The sequence below is a fragment of the Callospermophilus lateralis genome, chromosome 6, assembly GCF_048772815.1.
Source record: "Callospermophilus lateralis isolate mCalLat2 chromosome 6, mCalLat2.hap1, whole genome shotgun sequence".
Lineage (NCBI taxonomy): Eukaryota > Metazoa > Chordata > Mammalia > Rodentia > Sciuridae > Callospermophilus > Callospermophilus lateralis.
Window position 1 is genome coordinate 100157366 of NC_135310.1, and position 21184 is coordinate 100178549.

General features: G+C 32.1%; 1 protein-coding gene across 1 annotated transcript in view; it reads left to right on the forward strand.

The window, feature by feature from the left end:
- Window positions 1-333: 333 nt before the first annotated feature.
- The window catches only part of Bmp5 (bone morphogenetic protein 5), a 110385-nt gene continuing 89534 nt past the window's right edge, over window positions 334-21184 (forward strand). Inside the window, exon 1 of the mRNA XM_076860068.2 lies at window positions 334-1051. Coding sequence (XP_076716183.2) covers window positions 562-1051 — 490 coding nt within the window. The 5' untranslated portion in view covers window positions 334-561. The remainder of the gene's footprint in view (window positions 1052-21184) is intronic.

The following is a 21184-nucleotide window of genomic DNA, read 5'->3' on the forward strand; positions in this document are numbered from 1 at the left end:
ACACTAAGACGATACAAAAGATGTTAAAGTTATCACCAAGCTGCCGGACAAATATATATTCCAACACCAAGGTGCAGATCAGCATAGATCTGTGATTCAGAAATCAGGATTTGTCTTGGAAAGAGCTCAAGGGTTGAGAAGAACTCCAGAACAAGTGAAGATAACTTGGGAACTACAGTTTATCAGAAGATCAGCTTCCGTTAATTCAAATACCAAAGGCCTGATTATCATAAATTCATATAGGAATGCATAGGTCATCTGATCACATAATATTGGCCGTCTTCTGCTCCATCAATGCAGCAAAAACTCTTAGCAACTGTGGATAACTGGAAATCTGAGTTTCAGCTTTCTTAGAAATAACTACTCTTGACACATTCCAAAATATTTAAAATAGGACAGGAAAATCAGTGAGGATGTCGTGTTCAGAAATGTCACTGTCATGAAGATAGGTAAATTTGTTTTTACAGCTACTGGGAAAGTGTACCTCCTAGCAACTTAGATTTGTTTTTAAGAACAAGGACAAGAAGGACTAAAAATATCAACTTTTACTTCTGGACAAAAATGCATCTGACTGTATTTTTACTTAGGGGTGTTGTGGGTTTCCTCTGGAGCTGCTGGGTTCTAGTGGGTTATGCAAAAGGAGGTTTGGGAGACAATCATGTTCATTCCAGTTTTATTTATAGAAGACTACGGAACCATGAAAGACGGGAAATACAGAGGGAAATTCTCTCTATCTTGGGTTTGCCTCACAGACCCAGACCCTTTTCACCTGGAAAACAAGCATCCTCTGCGCCTCTCTTTATGCTGGACCTGTACAATGCCATGACCAATGAAGAAAATCCTGAAGAGTCAGAATACTCGGTGAGGGCATCCCTGGCAGGAGAAACCAGAGGGGCACGAAAAGGATACCCAGCCTCTCCCAATGGATATCCTCGTCGCATACAGTTATCTCGAACAGCTCCTCTGACCACCCAGAGCCCTCCTCTAGCCAGCCTACATGACACCAACTTTCTGAACGATGCCGACATGGTCATGAGCTTTGTCAACTTAGGTATGTTGTTCATTTATTTGTTAATCTGTGTTATTACAGAGTGGAAGTTTTCCTAATGGTAAAGTAGCTGCTTGGTAGGTGGCCGTGTTTATACAAAGTCATTTTCTGTAACTCTTCTCTCTAGCTTCTGTTTCCTTTCTTTCACTGATAAAAGGTAAGATTTTCCTTTAGGCAACAAAATCATGTCTCTATCTATATATTTAATGTGAAATTCTAGAATTAAAGTTATAGTTTGGGTAGATTTGGGTCTCTTCAGAGCTTTGTAAAATTTCAACCTTGCTTAAATATATGAAGAAAAAGGCCATAGTCTAAAAAAGGGAAATTTATGAGGATAAATGCTTTAGGCAAAAAAGAAAAAGAAAAAGAAACAAGAACATATGGGAAAGTAAAAGTAACATCCTGAACCATTTTTTTGTTGTTGTTGGAAATTTAAAGAACGTATACTTTCATGTACTACTTAAAAACTCTCCTGTAGGGGAAGCAATTACTATAAAATATTGATAGGAAATTAACCAAGATCAAATAATACTATTAAATATTACTATCAAAGAATCTGGGATGCAATTCTGAAATTCTATGAAAACTATTTTAGAAAAGAAGCCTCAACCTAACATTTTTTTTAACTATAATGATGAAAATATATCATACCTACTTGATTTTTTTCCACAGGCAAGAGACCTGTAAATCATGCTTTGATAATCTTTAACTATATATAATTTTTCTTTTATTTGAGGTAAAATGTTTAATTGAGGATTTCTGTATGTAGCAATAATATTTGTGAATAATTTTTTAAAATTATGTTTTATTCATTGCTGGAAATTTAGGGTAGTTTTTAAATGTCGACAATATCAAATAGTAAATTGGTGCCCCAAATTCTCTCTGACAATAATAGTAAAGAGTTTATCAGTTCAAAAAACTTTTACAAGGGATGTTGTTCTTTTAAATATTTCCATAAAAACTAAAGGTTAATATACTATCCTTAAATATTCAAAGGAAAATAACATTGAATGTTTAATTTTTAAAGACTAAAAATTTTACCAACAAATTTAATCAACTGGAAAAAGCTGAGAACTTTATAATGCAAGAACTTTTAAAACACTATTTTAAAAATTACAATCTGCTTTGACTTAAAATCGACATGTTTTATTACACACTTAATTAAAAACTTCCTCATATCTCAAAGCAAATATTCTTTGAAAAGTCAGATAGCAGCAAATCTTAATGACACATGGATGCTTTTATAATATATGTTGCTTAATATGCTCTGCTCATTTGCTTTTAGCAATGACTTCTAGCATGAAGGATAAGGTGCTTAATAAATCATGTCTTATGTTGGAGACAAAGCTCTCATTATTAAGTTTTAGTAAGTCATCATTTGTGGTACTGGTCAGGTATTCTGGAGGCCTTTTCTTCTATATATAATTAACAGGTTTCACTTGGACTTCTAAAACAGCTTAATTCCAAATTAGTTTGATTCCTTTTTCCTAGTGTAAGAGGCATGAAAATGTAGCTCAGAGTACATTTGACTCTGTAGCATTTCTAAAGTATTTTCAAGACTTTAAATTTAAGCTACAGTATTTTAATAGTAAATTTCCAATCTAGCACAATTTACATATTCAAAAAAAATTTAAATCACTCAAAGTATCAGTTCAGGTCATCTAAAATCTGACAGACATCCTCTTTTTAAAGTATTATATACTTTAAAAAATCAACTCAGTCATTAATTTATTCTAATAATGTTTTAATTGGGTATTTTGATTGTTTGTAAGAGAAGTATATGATAATTTTATAAAAAATTAAGTCTTTTTGAATTCAGGTGCCATTACATTTTAGAAATCTACATACAACAAGAAAGTAAAAAACAATAAACAGCTTTATTAAGTGATTTCTATGTTCTTTTTTTATTAAGAGACATTTTTAAATCATTGAAATTTTGGTTATATTGTTTATATTATAATAGCACAGTGATTTATAAGTTTATTACCAAGAAATATGTTCATTTATTTAATTTTAGAGAAACAATATTGGATATGAACTTTAGAAAACTATTTTTATTATACTTGAACTACTAAATAATGGCTTATCCTCACTAACAAACCATATCATTTCTTCATCATCTAATAATTCCAAACTAAATTCTTACAAGAAATTATTGATTCTGATATTGGCTGAATGATTCTAGTAGTCTCTGAGGAAAACAGAACCGTGATTTTATTACCCTTATAACGTGCCTTCTAATATATCCACTTCTTACACCCAATCACTACTTAGTAAAAACTTATTAACTTCTGTATTATTCCACAGTAAAACAGGTCAAAGCATACTCAGAAAAGGTATAAATGTAATATTATTATGAACTGCCCTAAGACTATTACCTGCAACATATTTCATGATCTTATAAGACCCAGGAGAATTTTATTTATTTTTTGTATATCTTACAATATGTATATATAGTGGAAACTAAGTGCAAATGAGACAAATTAACAGCAGAAATGGATTTGTACTCAGGAAGTAACTTGGACATGTAAATATGTGGAAAGAATCTGTTGATATTTCCCATAATAAGGTGAATTATATAGAAAGGATCTACTAGAATACTTTTAAAGAATTCTTTCATATTGTCATCTTCAAGCCAAATAATGGATTTGGTGCATTTATCTTATCATTTAGAAAGACATATTTTCCAATATAGATTTTGCTTATCAAGAACAATTAAACTTAATCCAGACTCAAAATCATATTTCATGAAATATCTACTTTTAAAAAATGTGCAATGTATTTGTTATATCTACTTTTTAAATTTCCAGTGAGATAATTTTGTATTCATAAGTGGAAAATATAATTTTCTAAAAGGCAAAATAAAATGTAAATAAATAGATTTAAGTCATGTAAACACCTAATACAAAACCCAAGTTGTCATTTTTAACTTTAAATTATTTTAAGTGATTTGCTCACTTTGAAGAAACAAATATGAATGATTAATTGAATGAAGAGTAACTTTCTACTCTTTTGTATGCATTATTCTTAGGCCCGATTTTGTCAGTCTCAGAGCAGGAGATCTTTGCAGGTTGAATTCCCTTGTTTTTCCCTGAAACTGCTGAATACCAGTGGAAGTTTTGCTAAATCAATACCACGTTATTTTGTTAGTAATAAAATCACCTTACTGGTATTTTTTTTTTTTTAGCCTCTCTTTTTCAACAGTGTTCTGTTAGTTTATATATTAAATACCCATGCAAAGGAAAGCAGTGATTAGATTATGTGCTTTCAATATTTAAGTATAGTATATTCTTGTTTATATAAAGAAAAAATGCAGTGTATTTCTAAGATTTTTTTTAAAATTAGAAACTAATTTTTATTTGATCTTGACAGTATAACTAAAATGGCATAACATTGTGGATGTTTCAGGGGAAATTACAAAAAACAGTAAACACAGGAAATTCACTTTTGTATTATTCTTTGTATGTCCTTTTATGAAAAAGTTGAACTTTGGTTTTCTTAATGTTATTTTATTCACTGATCAGCTAGTTGGCTTGCAGTCAAATCTATAGATATATTTCAAGAATATGCATTAATGCTCAAGCATTAAAGTATGTAAATAAGATGCTTAAAGTTTTTCGTGTTTTCTAACCACATATTTAGTGTGTTAGATATGAAAGAAAACAAGGCTTTCAAAAACTTTAAATTAACTCCTCCTTTTCAAAATCATTGGACTCTCATGATATTGGAAGAAAAAAAAATGTTATGTCTTAAATTGACAGATTTGAAGGACATCACTGATATTTATTGTTGTTTCTGGCTAACTCAGGTGCCAGTAGAGAGGAATTTATATACACATCTACCTGAAGATGCCTATCTATGTTCTCTCCAACGGGGTTATTAACACCTGTGTAACATAAACACAGCCATAAACACATGCAAGAATTTTTTTTGAAGTGGGGGATGGGTTGAGAGGAAAGATAATTTGAAACCAGTGTGATACATGCTCATGGCCTGTGCCTGGAATAATAAATGCTAATATTGGATAAAACAGCAGTCATTCTTTAAAAATTTTAGCTTTTGAAGAGAAAGACATTATGGAGGGAAGAAAAATTTTTTTTTCTCTTCCTCAATGACCCTTTGTATCCATAAATGTGACCACAAAGATTATTATTCCACTTAAAAACATTTGATTGTCAAATGCAGCTGCCATACATAGTTATAATGATAGTTTAATTAAACATTTTTGAAGCTTGCAGGGGTCACCAACAAATAGCCAATTTCAAAAGTTTAATGAGAAATAACAATGGGAATAACATCTGAAGACAAGGCCTGGAAGGATTTGGGAGTCCCCCACCATCACCTCCAGCTCCTTCCCTTTTCTCTTCTCTCTTCTCACCCCACCCCCAGCATTCTTTGGTCCTTCCTCTTTAATTCTGTGGTCTCTTTAGCCCCAGGCTCTCTGGGCACCTCTCTCCCTACTACCCCCACCTTCCTGGGGTCTGCCTTTGGTCCTAGTTTCTTCATACTTAGAGGCTTAGATTAGTTGAAAATCAATTAGTTCCAGTTTGAGAATTTAGGTACAGTCTCCTGTTTTCTCTTTGGTTAAGAAGGAAAGGTTAGGAGGTGCCAATTGCAGCCTCCACCCACTGGGAGAAAAGCTCCCCAGGGCTTCAGAGCAGCCCTGGGTTTGCCAGACCCTGTAATTGTTACTCCTTCATCCCCTTCTTCAGGGTCTCCTCATCTCTCTTGGAGGCTTCCATTGAGAGAATTTAGTATTTCTATTCCTCTAGCCTTAGAGAATCATTAAAGAATTAAAAATGGAAATTCAAAGGAAAGTGAAAGAGAGGAAACAGTACAACATTGAACAAAAATAATTTATCAAAATCCAGTTCCCATCTAGTTTATAAAAAGCTTTTGTGTTTATTATCTTTAATTAGTACACATGTCATAGAGTGAAGAAATTATTATTCCTTTTTATTTTAAATTCAGAAGAGATGATAACAGGATGAAGAGATCAAAAGTAATAATTGGAGGCATAGAACAATGTTGATGACACAGGCAGAAAGAAAACAGTCTGTAAAAAATACTTGAAAGAAAGAAAATGACTGAAACCAGTCATTAAAGGCTGGTCTTTGAGTTTGCAGGTGGAGGGTGTGTTGGGAAATCCTCAGTCTACCTCATACTGACACAGCAGCTAATTCAACATCCCCAACCACATCAGCTCCAGGGAAAAGCCTTTCATCCTTCCACACTAAAATACCAAAGTGGGGAAAAGTGGGCGGTGGTGTCTCAGTATGTGTATACAAGAAGCATACAGAGGGTCTACTCATATTTACAGTCATAAATAATGTAGTAGCCCAGCTTTAAAAGAAATAAAACAAAACAAAACATAAAAAACAACCCACATGTTAAAGGAAGAGGCTTCCCTGATGCACAGAGAGGGGCTGAGATCAGAGGAGCCACTGAAGAGTTGGAGGGAAACAATGAATCCCTTGTTCTAAGTAATATTTATGAGTGCTTCTTTGCACCTTTGGTTCATATTTTATTGGCTGGGCTGTGGGATTTCCCCGTTTGCTCATCTCTTAAAATAATACCCTTGGCTCAGATGTCCTTTAAAACATACCAGTCTGTTCTGACAACTAGCTCATTTACTTGGGAGGGGAAGGGGAACTATTTTGATTTTGATGTCAGATTGGGATGATTAAGATTCAGCTTACAAAGTTTGGCAGTGAAATAAAAATAGTGATGATAGTATTCACCTGCTTTTTTCAGAGATGTTTAAGAGAATCCAAATAATCAACTGGCAACCCCTTGGTTTGTAAGAGTCTTGTCCAAATGATGGTTAACACACTACAATCTAAAAAGGTAGACAAAAAAATCTATTAAAATATACAGTGTTTAAGATGAGGAGGAAAGTCATTTGTAGATTGGTAAGAAAGATCTTTGGCACTTTGAGAGAAAACAATTACAAAAGCAAACTTTTGTATCCCAAGACAATAGATCATCCTCTGCTTGGAAGACAGTGAATTCAAGGGCTCTCCTGTAATATTTCCATACCAAAGCCTTATTTAATTATGCAGAATTTTATGTAGAAATTAAACTAGGATTCTGCAATTTTACAATTTCTAAGTCAATGAACACCTTCTCTTCATAATCTATCCTTTAATTTTTCTTTTCATAAACAGTAGAGTATTGGTGTTTGCATTACAATAAATAATTTTGTATTTTAGAAATGACCTTCGTTGTTTTTAATTGAAACAGGTTTCCTGGAGTAGTTAGAAATAAAGAAAATAGTTTAAAGAGATCAGGATCAATGGATGTAATTATTTAGATTTTAGTCAGGATTATGATTTAGGTCATGTCTAGGTCAAAATTAAGAAAATATTTGATTTTTATAACATTTGCAAAAATCCTTTAGCTATTTTTATGCCATCATGATATGAGAAGTTCAATAGTATATGTTTTGCATAGATTTTCAGCCCCTATTGTGAATCTCTGATGAGCCTGTCTGTATGGGAAGCACAATCCTTTCCCGAATTTAAAGTCCATAGCATGTTACTGCTCACATGGCTTTAATTTACAATTAAACCTCATTGTTTTCTTTTCTGTGCTTCTATCAAAGAAATAGAGTAGCATAGAAGAAGCCAGAATGTTTGGATAGGAATCCCATATTTCCATACTTACTAGCAGTGTGTCTTTGGGGCAAGTTACTTCAATTATCTGTGCTCTGGCCCATTATCTAAAAAGTAGAGATAAATAATAGCACTTGTCTCATTGGGTGTTGTGAGGATAAAATGAACTAAAATGCATACAACTTTAAGAACTGTATTTGAAATACATTAAGACTTCAATAAATATGTCATTGTTATTAGTTTTGTACTTGTATCCACCATCTGTACCATATTTGCAGAAGTGGTACATAATCTGTGAAGCCCAGTACAAAATAAAAATATAAGCCCCTTGTTCAGAAATTACTAAGGATTCCCATCTTGGATCCCAAGATGTTCTGAGCCTAGGGCACCCAAACAGACCTCATGCCCCAAATACTGGCCCTACAGGTTTGAATACATACAGTGACAGCAGGACCATATCCTATTTATCCTTTTTTTTTTAAACCCCCTTAGTGATCTATCAGGTCACTGAAGGAGAGACAACATTTACAAATTGAATCATTTGAAGAATGTTTAACTAATGTTATGACTATATTGTTGCAGACAGAGTTTTTTAGCCAAACAAAGGATAATGCACTACTCTTAGATGGGTGGGGAACTTTCTTACTCTGGGGCAGAGGGCAGAAACTGTTGTTAGAAAACTCATAGGAGAGATGTATGGAGAATGTACAAAGAAATGCCATCTAATCAATCCCTATATATTCAGAGTGAAGAATAAATTCCCAGACCATACTTTTATGCCAGGTTTCCCATTAATTGATCCTGAATGATAGCCAGAGGATCAAGGAGCCAACTAGTGCAACTCATGAAAGTCAACTTTTTGATACAGAGGGTGGGGTAATGAAATGTGAAGATCTATTTGTGAGACATAAATTAAAAATGTTGGGCAAAAATGGATAAATTAAGGATTGGGTATATGGTCGATAATCATTGTAGAATTACTTCAATTTCAGTGCAAGTTACTGATATATATATATATACTGTTTTGCTTTGTCTTAGCTAATTTCGGATGAATTTGAAAAGAGAACCATAATTTATAATGGTAGGAAATTACTTCAGTAGTTGATGAAGTAAAGTTATAAAAACTAATCTTGGGTTATGAAAAAAGATACTTAAGTTGTATATAGGTAAGTAATTTTAGCTGATACATTAAAACTAATTTAGAGAAAACTGAAGTTAACAACAAGGAAGCCAAGCAAAACCTCTCAAACAGGGAGAAGTAGCACTTTGAGGTCACAAAACAAAAAGAGACTGCAATTTCCAATCAACAAACCCAGTAAGGAAAGTATTAGAGTATAGGCAAATATGTAGAGGAAATACAAAGAACAATACGTTTTTTTAAAACCTAAGCCTGTTTATTATCAGTCCTGATCCTTCTGAAATGATCCCTTGCTGTGTGTTAAAGTTTTTGAATTCGGAGTGGAATCATGAAACTCACATTTACCATTTATACACCACGGCCTATGTTACAGACAACAATAATGTTAGGATGAAGTAAATTGGGTTTATTTTCTGTCTTGTTTGCTATCTTTACTCTCCCTGAAGTTTTTGTGACTCAGGCAGAATTTAGTGGAGGAGCAGGTATGTCAGCTATTTAGTTCTCATAAATAACAAACCACTAAGCTTTGAGGTCAGAACCATCTCCCTGCCCTTTCATCACAGAAAAATACTGACAAGAGAACAACTTCTTTCCTGTATGTTCTATGTCCCAGCTTCAAAGCTGCTAAGTATGATAATTTTACTTCTGTTACTACCGTTATTATTCTATAGTTATTAAAGGTGGAAGAGGAGAAAATCCAATTTGAAAATTATGTAGCTTCCTCTGTAAATAATCTTGATGCAGATGGGAAAGAAGTGAAAGTCACTGATTAGATAGGTTTTATGTTAATGTTTTGAAGATTTTTTTTTTTTTTTTTTTAAATTGAGGAGGAATCATTCTTTCTCCCTTAACTATCTCAATAGGGTTTACATGTAAGGGCTTTGAAGTCAGACTGGTTTGAACACCAGCTTTGAATTTAGCAGCTACATATCCTTGAGCAAATCATTTTACTTTATTGGAACTGTTTTTCATCTTTATAGTGCATATCATAACACAAAATTGTAGTTAGGATTTAATAAGTTAATATTACAGGCCTATAAGCCTACATGAGATAAGTATTAAATAAATGGCCCCTACTGCTACTAAAACAACTGTTACTATGGTAGATTCTAAGTAGTCCTAAGGAGATTTTAAGGAGATCTACATATACATTCCACAAGACTTTGGCACATAAATGTCAATGAAGTTGTGAAAGATACACATCACATTTCTTCTGTCCAAAAGAAAATCAATCATTGTATTTTAATGACTGTCTTCAGGTTGAACAGTTCATGGACTTGGTTCCCCCATTGGGATGTCCTGAAAAAGTCATTCTGTGACACTGCCTTCATGTGACAGACCATGGTACTTCCTTTTGAACACCCAAGGCAACTTTCTCTGAGATGAGTTGCTGGTAGTTGTTTTTCGTATTACCTTTGGTCAGATTCCTAGAACTGCTTCATGGTTTTACTTGAGTTGTAGATATTATTATAAAGTAAGGGAAATTGATTATAAGCTAAAGTAATAATAATACACAATTAAAAGAAGTCTCTGAAAGAAGGAAACAACTTGAACAATTTTTAATGCTTGCTTTCATAAATCAACTTGTTTTCTCAGTTTTAATTTGTGTGTGTGTGTGTGTGTGTGTGTGTGTGTGTGTGTGTGTGTTTTACTGGGGATTGAACCCAGGGCCTCAGGAATGCTAGGCAGGTGCTATATCACTGAGCTATATCCCCAGCCCTGAGTTTTAGTTTTTTGTAACATCAATTCATGATGAAAATACAGGTGAATAAACTATTGAACTCTATGTAGGAAAGTCACTATGCTTAAATAATTATTCAATCCTTAAGCTTTTAATATTGTCTATAACTTAAATCATGTTTGAACTTATGATTTCTAATTTTTAGCATTAGCATTACTATTTGTATAATTACACAATTTTGGTTTTATTTAACCATCTAGCCTTAAGTATTGTGACTTTCCTGGACTATTTATTTGGACTGACTTGTTTTTTTCTTCAGATGACATCCAGATCTTTGTGTCAATTTTCTTGAGTTGCCATAATAACTGTTATAATATTTAAAGCAGGATGGGAATTTATGAGTTTGATACCAAAAGGCACAGAAAAAGCTATTCATGAACTGTGGACATATTTGGTTCATGGTATCTACATTGTAAATTTATCACAATTATTTTTGATATTTCAAAATATATTAAGTGAGAAAATAGGGGTTTATTAGTTTTTTATTATTTGGCAAGTTGCTAATGGGAGTTAAAATCATCATTTCTAGCCTTTTAATTGTGGTGAGTAAAGTTCTTAAATTATGAATTTCAGCTACATTTATCTATATGTTCAAATTGACATTAAAGATTTTCTTCTTCCACATGACCATTTCAAAAACAGTTATCATTCTATAGTTGTTTATGTTGAGGAAGAATTTTACTTTTTAGAATTAAGTGAACCAGAGCTGGGGTTGTAGCTCAGTGGTAGCATGCTTGCCTGGGCCCAGGTGAGGCACTGGGTTTGATCCTCAGCACCCCATAAAAACAAACAAATAAATAAATAAATAAATAAGGTATTGTGTTCTTCTACAATTAAAAAAAAATAGAAAAAAAAGAAGTGAACACCATTTATTGCTTTTTTTGTGTGTTCAAGACTTTTAATGTATATGACATTGTCAAGTTGTAGTATAATTGTAGCAGCAATAGTATTTAAAACAACAATAAGAACAATATAATTTTATGCCAGAAATGAGGATAAGTGATTTGCATGCATTAATTGAAAAATTAACCCATACTTTTTTTTTGTTTGTTTTTTGTTTTGGGTATGAGGGATTGAACCCAGGGACACTTAACCACTGAGCCACATCCCCAGCATCCACTCTTTTATTTTTAATATTTTATTTTGAGATAGGGACTCACTAAGTTGCTTAGGGCCTCTCTAAGTTGCTGAGGCTGATATTAACCCATATTTTAATTCTATTGGTAAGTATTTTTCTCTCCACATTTTATGCATGTGAAAGTTTAATGTTATCGGCAGGTTAATGACTTAACAAAAGACATCCAGCTATCTCATCTAGCTAGTCATACTGTAGCCATGATCTGTCTGGCTACAGCTTTTATGTTCTTGGCCATTATTCTCTAGCTTTATAACCCCCTACTGAACAGATAAGAAAGGTGCAACTTTTAACACTAATAATGGTTATGCTTTGAAAAGGCATCTGAATGTGCGTTATGTAGCTTCATCCAAATTGCTGGTGTATATAGCACTCAAGGAATTAGATATGATTCCATAACACATATCTATGGAAATGAGCTCTGAAAGGTCATTCATTCAGTCATTTACAAATAGAAGCTGATTACCTACCATGGGGCCTGCCACTGTGTGAAAGATTGTGCATGTTTTATTGCCAAGATCACAGTGCAAGGGAGACAGGCCTAGGCCCAAAATTCTTGATTTTTGCGCCAGGATTTTTTTTTTTTTTTTGCTCAATGATACATATTTAAAATAAATCACATCAAAAATATAACATTAAATAAAATTAAAAACACTAACAAAAACCAAAACAATGCATTCTTTGTTATTTAAATAACCAGATTTAATTAACCTCCTGCACATAGAAAATATTTTTGAAACCTCAATCCCTTTAAAGAAAATTTTTAAAAAAATCTGTTGCCTTAAAACAGAACCTAAGGGCAACTTTTAGTCCAGAAAACAAGGAGTAAAGGCAGAATTAAGCTGCAGCGAAACTTAAGGGCTCTGCCAGAAACCTGTTTTTGTAGCTTAGGAACTTGGTAATATGGGGCCTCCAGTGATATTTAAGGAAAGGCCTAAAAAGAAGGTTAGATTTTACACAGGATGCTAACTGTGCATTCCAGAGTATAAGCATAGTTCAAATACTCATTTTTTGTTTGTGTTGCACTCAGGAAAGGAAAGTAAAAGAATAGCCAATTTTTAAAAATTAAGTTGTTTGATCTGTCTCAGTATTGGCCCTGGTCTAACCTGACTTCTTCAATTGTATGTAATAAAGCTGTATATACTTGTATTCTGTTGCTAACAGGATTAAGTTCAGTGTTTACTTTGTTGCTGTCTATACTTACTGAGCATTATGTGGTTTCAGCTTATAATCAGATTTAGGATTACAACTTAGGAAATTTAAAAAAAAATTCAAGAATTGGTATTAGGTCCTTTTGGTATATTTTCTTGAATCTACACAGGATGTAGGGCATTAAGTAATAATTATAAGTTAATTATTGGGAAAATTTGACCAACATTCTATGATTGTTTCACACTTTACCAACAGTCAACTATGATTGTAAAAGGAAGATTGCAGCAATTTGTGGATCTGAGTCTACTGGCGGATCATCATCATTGTTGAATATCCACCTGTCAATTTACGTTAACAAAACCCCAGATCATCTAAGTGTAATTTAAAAAGTAGATCTCAAGACCTGTAATAAGTCCTGCTCTATTGGATGTTCGCTGTCTTGGATAGATAGTACTGCTTATGATATACAAGTGGATATGAAAATATTATTTCAAGTGCTAACTTATCTAAGTGACCCTATTTTACAGAGGTGGAAATATGACCCTGAGATATGAAGTCATTTTCCCAAAGTGCTACATCTTGGAATAGGGGGAACTGAATTAGGAGTTCAGTCTACCCATTGCTGTGCTGCGCTGCCCTTGAAAGGCTGTTTTTGGGACATTGCTTAGCTCTTAGTAAAGCTCTATGTATTTTCCCAACATATTGTGTATAGAATTTGCAGTATTTTTACTTAATTAGTAATGGACATAAAAATGTCATAAAGTGACATAAAATTCTTATGAAAAAATCTAATAATGAGTTTACCAAGAGTCTTCCCCCTGGAGTTCAACTCTTATGGCCTTTGATCTAAGAATTATGCAGCAGTGGCTTTCTCAAGGAGGCAAATACTATAAAGAAGTACTTTGCAGACACCAAGCATACTGACCTTTGTGCCATGCAAACTAGCTGTTCACTAACAAGGAATAGAAAAAAAAAAAAAAAAAACAAACAAACTGATCTTTGTTTTTGATTCCTATCTTTAAAAGAGAAACTGGGCAGGAAAAGGAGTAACATTTGGCAAAATGGGAAAGAGGCAAAATATTAAAGTTACAAACAGTAATAGGCCACAAGAGCAGGGGTTAGAGGTTGGAATAAATAATAGAGTTCATTTGGGATGCTGGAAGATTTCCAACCTATTGGCTAGTATAGAAGGCCACACAAGCAGGGTTGCACTGAAGCTAAGTATGAGATTTGTCTCAGCTTCTCTGATCTCACCCCAGATTGGCCAGTGAATCTCGTGAGAAACCTACTAAAGTGGAAGTTTGGGCTATAGAAAGATCTACAACCTATCAGTTAGGAAACCCCTGCTGCTACAGATAGAAACTGGCAGATAACATCTGCTCTGTGCTGCAGAGCAGCAGCTCCTCTGTGTTCCATACATCCCTGAACACTCCAGATTTGATACGCATCTCTTAATCTGTAGCATTTATAGCCCTACTCATTTGTATGTGTAATGTGACTTCCATTCACATAGCTTACTCTTTGCACCTGAGCTGCGCAAAAGCTAAATGCATTTTTTCTTCTCTTTACGTATATTATAAATTAAAAGTTAAAGACTTTGGGTAATTCAATTTTTCCTATAATAATACCTCTGGAATAACAAAATTTCTCAAAATAAAATGCTGAAGTACATGAGGACAATTCAGTCCCAGTTATCCTCAACTCTCAATACCATGCAGGGGTAAAACAGCAACAATAAAACCAAACAGGGAAAAAAGAGATGATATTGTTGATTTATTAACTTTTAGCTAACTGCTCTGAAAAGCCAAACAAGATGTAACTAATGAGAAAAAGTTGAGTGTTTAGGATATCATATGCTGCTTTTTAGAAATTCAGTTTCTCTCCCTACATCCCTAAACATTCCTTCTCTGTCCACCTATACCATGGCTGTAACATAGGGAGTTGTATGAAGGATCTTGACTTCTCCTTTCTAATAATTTAGTCTTACCAGGAAGTCAGATGCTGAAATTAAAAGCCAATGAATAAGCCAAATATTTTATTTAAATTTAATTAGATGAATTTCATTGATATATGATAATTAAAGTATGTGTTTAATCATAATTGTTCAAAACTCTTAGTCATTTTCAATCATTTACTTTTTAAAATCAGAATTCTTGTTCTTCATTTACTAAAGTGTATTTCATTGAGAACATTTCTATCTCCTTTCAGGAAGTGTTTTCGGAAAATTTGGAGTCAAATAGATTTGAAATATGTGAATAAATAGTAATTGAATGGGGTTTTCCATTTTCAGGACAGGACTTTGCATTCATTATGCTAATGAGCATGTGAATCTCTGCAAGGAAGATATGGATTACAGTGTCTCACATCCACATTGCAGTCTGGACCTTCTAACAGAGCACCATATGTATGTGCCTAGTATTAAAGGAAGTCATCCTGAGAAAAAGTTGTCTATGAGGAATGTCTATTTTATCAGAGCCATTTTAGAAATACAGCAAGTAGGGCTTTGTGAAAATCAACTTTGTTGACACTGTGGGCACACCGTACAAAAATTTTAAGTAAGCAGAAAAATAAAAAAGAGTATAATTCCATGATCTAGAAAACTATTATTCATATTTTATATATATATATGTATATATATATATATATATATATATATATATATATATATATATTTTTTTTTTTTTTTTTTTTTTTTTTTAGGTGGTGCTGGGGACTCAAACCCAGGGCCTGAACTACATCATTAGCCCTATGCCTTTTTCATATACTTGAATGATGTTTATTTACTTTATTTTTGTTATTTTAGCATATGACTTTTTTTATTTGTTCATTTGCTTTTTTGAGCAAAGTTTTTATTTTAACTGATACATAAGACATACGAATTAAACATATTAATGGCATAACATGTGGTTTCAATACGTGTATACATTGTGTAATGTCTACATCAGGCTAAATATATCTTTCTCCTAAAACATTTACCATTATTTTTTGGGGAAACATCCAAAATCCTTTCTTCTAGCTTTCTGAAATATACAGTACATTATTGTTATTTGTGGTTCCCCTTGTCTGTGGTAATACACCAGAACTCTTTGCTCCTATCTAACTACATTTATCAACATTTCCTCATTTCTTCCTCCCCTCTGTTTTCCTCTGGCTTTGGTTACCACCATTCTATTCTCAACTTCTATGAGATCAACATTTTAGATTCCGTAAGTGAGTGAGATCATGGATTACTTGTCTTTCTATGCCTGACTTATTCACTTAATGATCTCTGGTTCTATCTATGTTGTTGAGAATGACAGGATCTGTTTATTTACGTATTTATTTATTTAATGACTGAAAAGCATTCTGTTGTGTGTATGTGCTCTAGGTTCTTCATCCATTGATGGAAATATAGGCTCTTTCCGTTTCTTAATGTTGTGAACAGTGCTGCAGTGAACATGCTGTTGAGTTTTTGGAGTTCCTTAATTCTGGATATTTAACCAAGCAGATGAATGGTTTCAAAATATTTTCTCCCATTCTACAGGTTGTCTCTTACTCTTGATTTTTTTCCCTTTGCTATGAAGAAGCTTTTTAGACAGATATGCATCCATTTGTCTGTTTATTTTGGTTTACTGTGCATCTGGGTTTTTCTTCTCCAAAAAATCTTTGCCTGTTCCAATATCCTGAAGCATTTCCTTTGTTTTCTTCAAGTAGTTTCATATTTTCAGATTTTTGCATTTAAATTTTAATCCATTTTGATTTTTTTATAACTTATGGTAAATAGGTGTCTAGTTTCATTCTTCTGCAATAAGATATATGTGACTGAAGAGTAATCAGAATTATGCAGGTATAATTCCTCATTAGTTATACTATTTAAAGGTGCTATTCTGGTATTGAAGGAAGGGACTAAATGCAAAACTTTATTTTGAATTGATCAGCAATTATATACTTTTACCTACAAATTACATATTTTTAGTTCAGTATCAAATTTGATTTTTGAGTCAAAGCCCTTTCACCTATGTGAAATATTCTAAGATGTTTGGGAATCACTTTATAGTATGAGCCATTTATCTATCTATCTACCTATCTATCTATCTATCTATCTATCTATCTATTTATTTATTATTGTTTGTATAAGAGCAATATATTTACTTTTTATATTTGTATAAAGAAATATTGAAGGGCTAGGGTTGTGGCTCAAGGAGTAGTACGCTAGCCTGGCATGCGCGGGGTGCTGGGTTCAATCCTCAGCACCACATAAAAATAAAATAAAGATGTTGTGTCCATCGAAAACTAAAAAAATAAATACTAAAAAATTCTCTCTCTCTCTCTCTCTCTCTCTCAAAAAAAGAAATATTGAAAAATTATAATAAATGTTTATCAGTCTGGGGCACAAGCAATATCTTAGACCATGTTTTGCAGAACTGTTATTTAAATGATCACATTGAATGAATCTATTAATCCACTTTTATAACCTTGACATCTTTAGTGCCTTCATGGTGGATAATTATTTCTTATGGTTATGAAAGAGTGCCAGGTACCATTACAATTTTGTTTTGGCTAAAATTGGCTTCTAACTGATAACTGATGAATTTTCTTTACAAATATACAGCATCTTATCAGTTTTTCAGCATTGAAAAATTTTCAGTCATTTCATAAAAACTCTTTGAGTTTCATTAATGTATTAGAGTGCAGTTTTTTAAAAAGGCATTTTAGTAACAATCAGAAATATATATTCACATAAGATATTGTATTAACTATAAAAATAACTCAACTGAACTAATAGTCAGAAAATTAAATTTTGAAAATCAAAGAATAAATTATATTAAGACTAACAAGTAGAAGAAAGTGAGGGTCACAGTTTTATATTAGCAAGCCTAGGATTCAAGGAAAAATGAATGTCACAAAGCAGAAAATTCACTGTATAAAAATAGCTATAAAACTCTATAAAGCTCTGACATAGCCAAATCTTTGCATGGAAAGAAATTAATCAGGGGCTGGGGCTGTGCTTCAGTGGTAGACTGCTTGCCTAGCATGAATGAGGCACTGGGTTTGATCCCCAACACCACATTAAAAAAAAAATCAAAATGTATAGGCAAAAATTGTTAAAAGTGCAAGTAAAAATTAATATAGGCAAACCTGTAGTATGAAATCTTATCATATAATTAAAACTGCACAACATAGCAAGCCCACATACTAAATGTGAAGTAATGGTGTGTTTGAATAATAACAACTAATAGCATTAAACTAATTTGACTTATGCCAAGGATTGTACTTTGAAATAAGTTGACAAGAATCAAATTGTGTAGAAAATATATGTTTTGAAATCCCACAGAAGATTTAAGTAAGTCACTAACCAGGTGTATATTCCAAAATATAAACATTATGGACAGTTAATAAAGACACCAAAACACATTTGAGTGCGAACAGGATCATAAAGATGGGGAACAGATTAGTGTTTGTCAGGGATTAAAGGTACGATAAGAAATTGACTACCAAGCAACTGTAGTGATGAGACTATTATGATTGTTGTGGTGGCCACAGGATTCCACACAGTAAAAAGCTATAAAACTAATGGAAAATTTTATTTGAAAAAAAAAACTAGATGAGGCAGATATTTTATGTGTCCTGTCTACAGTTAAGTATATAATTTCATAATATATTTTATAAACATTTAAAATAAAACTATTAAATAACTAAAGTAAATTTACTGCTTATGAAATAATATTTAGGAAATACCATAAATAAAAATTTATCAAAATGTAACATTGATTGCCAAAACTATACTCTCTGATAAATTAATGCCTTTAGAATTTTGTATTTAAAATATGGAAATGAATGTAGATTAATAAACAACTGACTCGGCATACCCCATTAAATCCTGAAAGAATGATATTCAGAAACAAATCCAAAATAGACTAAACTAAAAGATAAAAACTGTAGAATCATTTAAAGCTTGTTAATAACTGATCAACAAAACTTTTGACAAATGTAATAAAAATAAAAGGAAAGCAAATAAATAAAAAGAGAAATAACAAGTAACCAAATTATCAACTATAATACTTTATATGTTACTACATTGACTCTATTTTAATAAGTTGAAAAATCTTAATGAATTAACTCAGACATGATAAACAGGAATAAACAACACCAGTAGTTACTGTTACTGACAATTTGATCCTATCCTATTTTTCAAAGGAATTTTGAAGTTTTGCCATTTTGTTGAAAAGGGAATAAAATAAGATTGGGTTAATAAGATTTTAAATGCATTCACAATAAAAATTTTCTGCCAAAATATCCTCATGAGATAATTAATGAGTCTTTTATATTGCTTTAATGTATTTTTTGATTCACCTTACTATATTTTTAAAATAAAGAAAAATATTAACCAATATAAACATATTGGTCAGACATTTAAAAATAAGATAAATTTGTTAGAAATTCATAAAAATTGTCTTTCACCATCAACTCCACAAATTGCAGTATGACATGGTTTTGTTTCTTTGTATTGCAGCTAGAAGATTTCAAATGTTTTCACATTTGAAAAATTTGCAATAAGATATCCTCAAAAGAGAATTCGCCATAAGATGATATTGTATTTGGTATAAATTTCTAAAGTTCATCATTATTTGGAGTTGTTTCAGCTTACTCAGGTGCTGTTTGTGCCAATAAGTTCTGTGGTACTGCATATTCCTGTGTCAAAAGAGATTTGATTTAAACAATGATAACATGGTGCTTGTAAAGAAAAAATAGAACTAAATTTTTGCTCATCCCTTGTATCTTTGGTTATATAACCGGTAATTCTTCATAGAGTACTATGTATATTAAAGTATAGATAATAAAAATGTGCTTATTGCAATTTCATAATATATTCTGAAAATGCAATATTCATAGTGACAATTTTTGAATTTTAACACCAACTTTTTTTCTGAGAGAAGTATTTTGTTACACTGTTTAAAAATATTGAGACATATGATAATAGAAAGCAGAATGACTTATGGTTGATATTGTTTTGCATTTAAATTCTCTGCAGAAATAAATTTCTTTCTTTCCTGGACCTGGCATGGCTCTCTCTATTCTCCTACCCTGGGTACCTCAGTGATCTTCATAGAAAGTTAATGGTGTCTGATAAAATCAACCTGGTTCCTAGAGAAAGGGGTGGGGGTGGCAACAGAACCTTGACAGCAAAAACTAACAAGTGTGTTGGTTTATCACCACCAAAAATTAACATAGGTCTGAAAGTTCTGAAAATGTTGAAAGTCTCAGAAGCATAGAGTTATTAGTAGTGCTTACCTCAAAAATTAATTGAAAAGTTACTAAAATAAATTGGTATGAATAAATGAGTAGACATAAAATTAAGAACAAAGCACAGTAAATTTCTTCAGTTTAAACTATAGCTAGGTAGAAACTCTGATGAAAAGATTATATTCTGATGCAAAAGGAGTAAAAGATATACCAACATAATAGTGAAGAAGGTTTAATTGGAATCCTTAATTAAAAAGAACAGGTAAGACTTCTGAGTAAAACTATAAAAATAAAAAAAATAAGTAAGTTCAAAGACAGATAATCTCATGAATGAGAAAAAAGATGTAAAATGTATATAGGTTTGCTGTAAATCTCACCAAAGTTCTTAACTGGATCTTTCTTGAATCTTGAAGAAAACACATAGGGATTCATTTTCCAATGAAAACTAGATAATAAGTAGCAGAACAGGAAGTTTAGTAAGTCTTCTTACCAAATCTTATGAACAAAGCTCTACCAAGTAATAGAGTATCTTGTCATAATTTAATAGTAGAAGCAGTATAGTATTTGGGTATAAAAGGGTATATATCCATGAAAGAGGATAGTCAAGAAAGAAATATATTTCTTTATAAGTCTATGTGCAATAAGTGGATACTAGCTAGTGAAAGGGGAATTAAATGTTTAATTAGTAATGTTTATTTAGAAATATTCATTGGAGAAAGAAACTCTATAGTTAATGGAAATGGAAAAATCTTGGGAAAAAGACAGCTATATTTAACTAGACAGCTATATAACTATATCACAAATGAGCAATTTCTCAACCTGAGAAAAAGAAAATCATCAGAAGATCAACAACCAATTGGACTAAAATATTTGGAATAAATGTAAAATATAAACATTGCCTACTACATGGATAATGAGCTTATATAAATTAAAAAATAATAAGTCTCAGATAAAATGTGCAGAATGTAATAGATGTATGGATCAAACTACACTTAAGGACTATTACAACTTCTTATGCACATGTTTTGAAGACAAATTACAAATTGCATAAGAAGAACTACACCAATGTTCTTATTCACTTAGTCTCTGAGTAATAAATCTTATATTTTCTTCTTTATATTTTATTAGTATT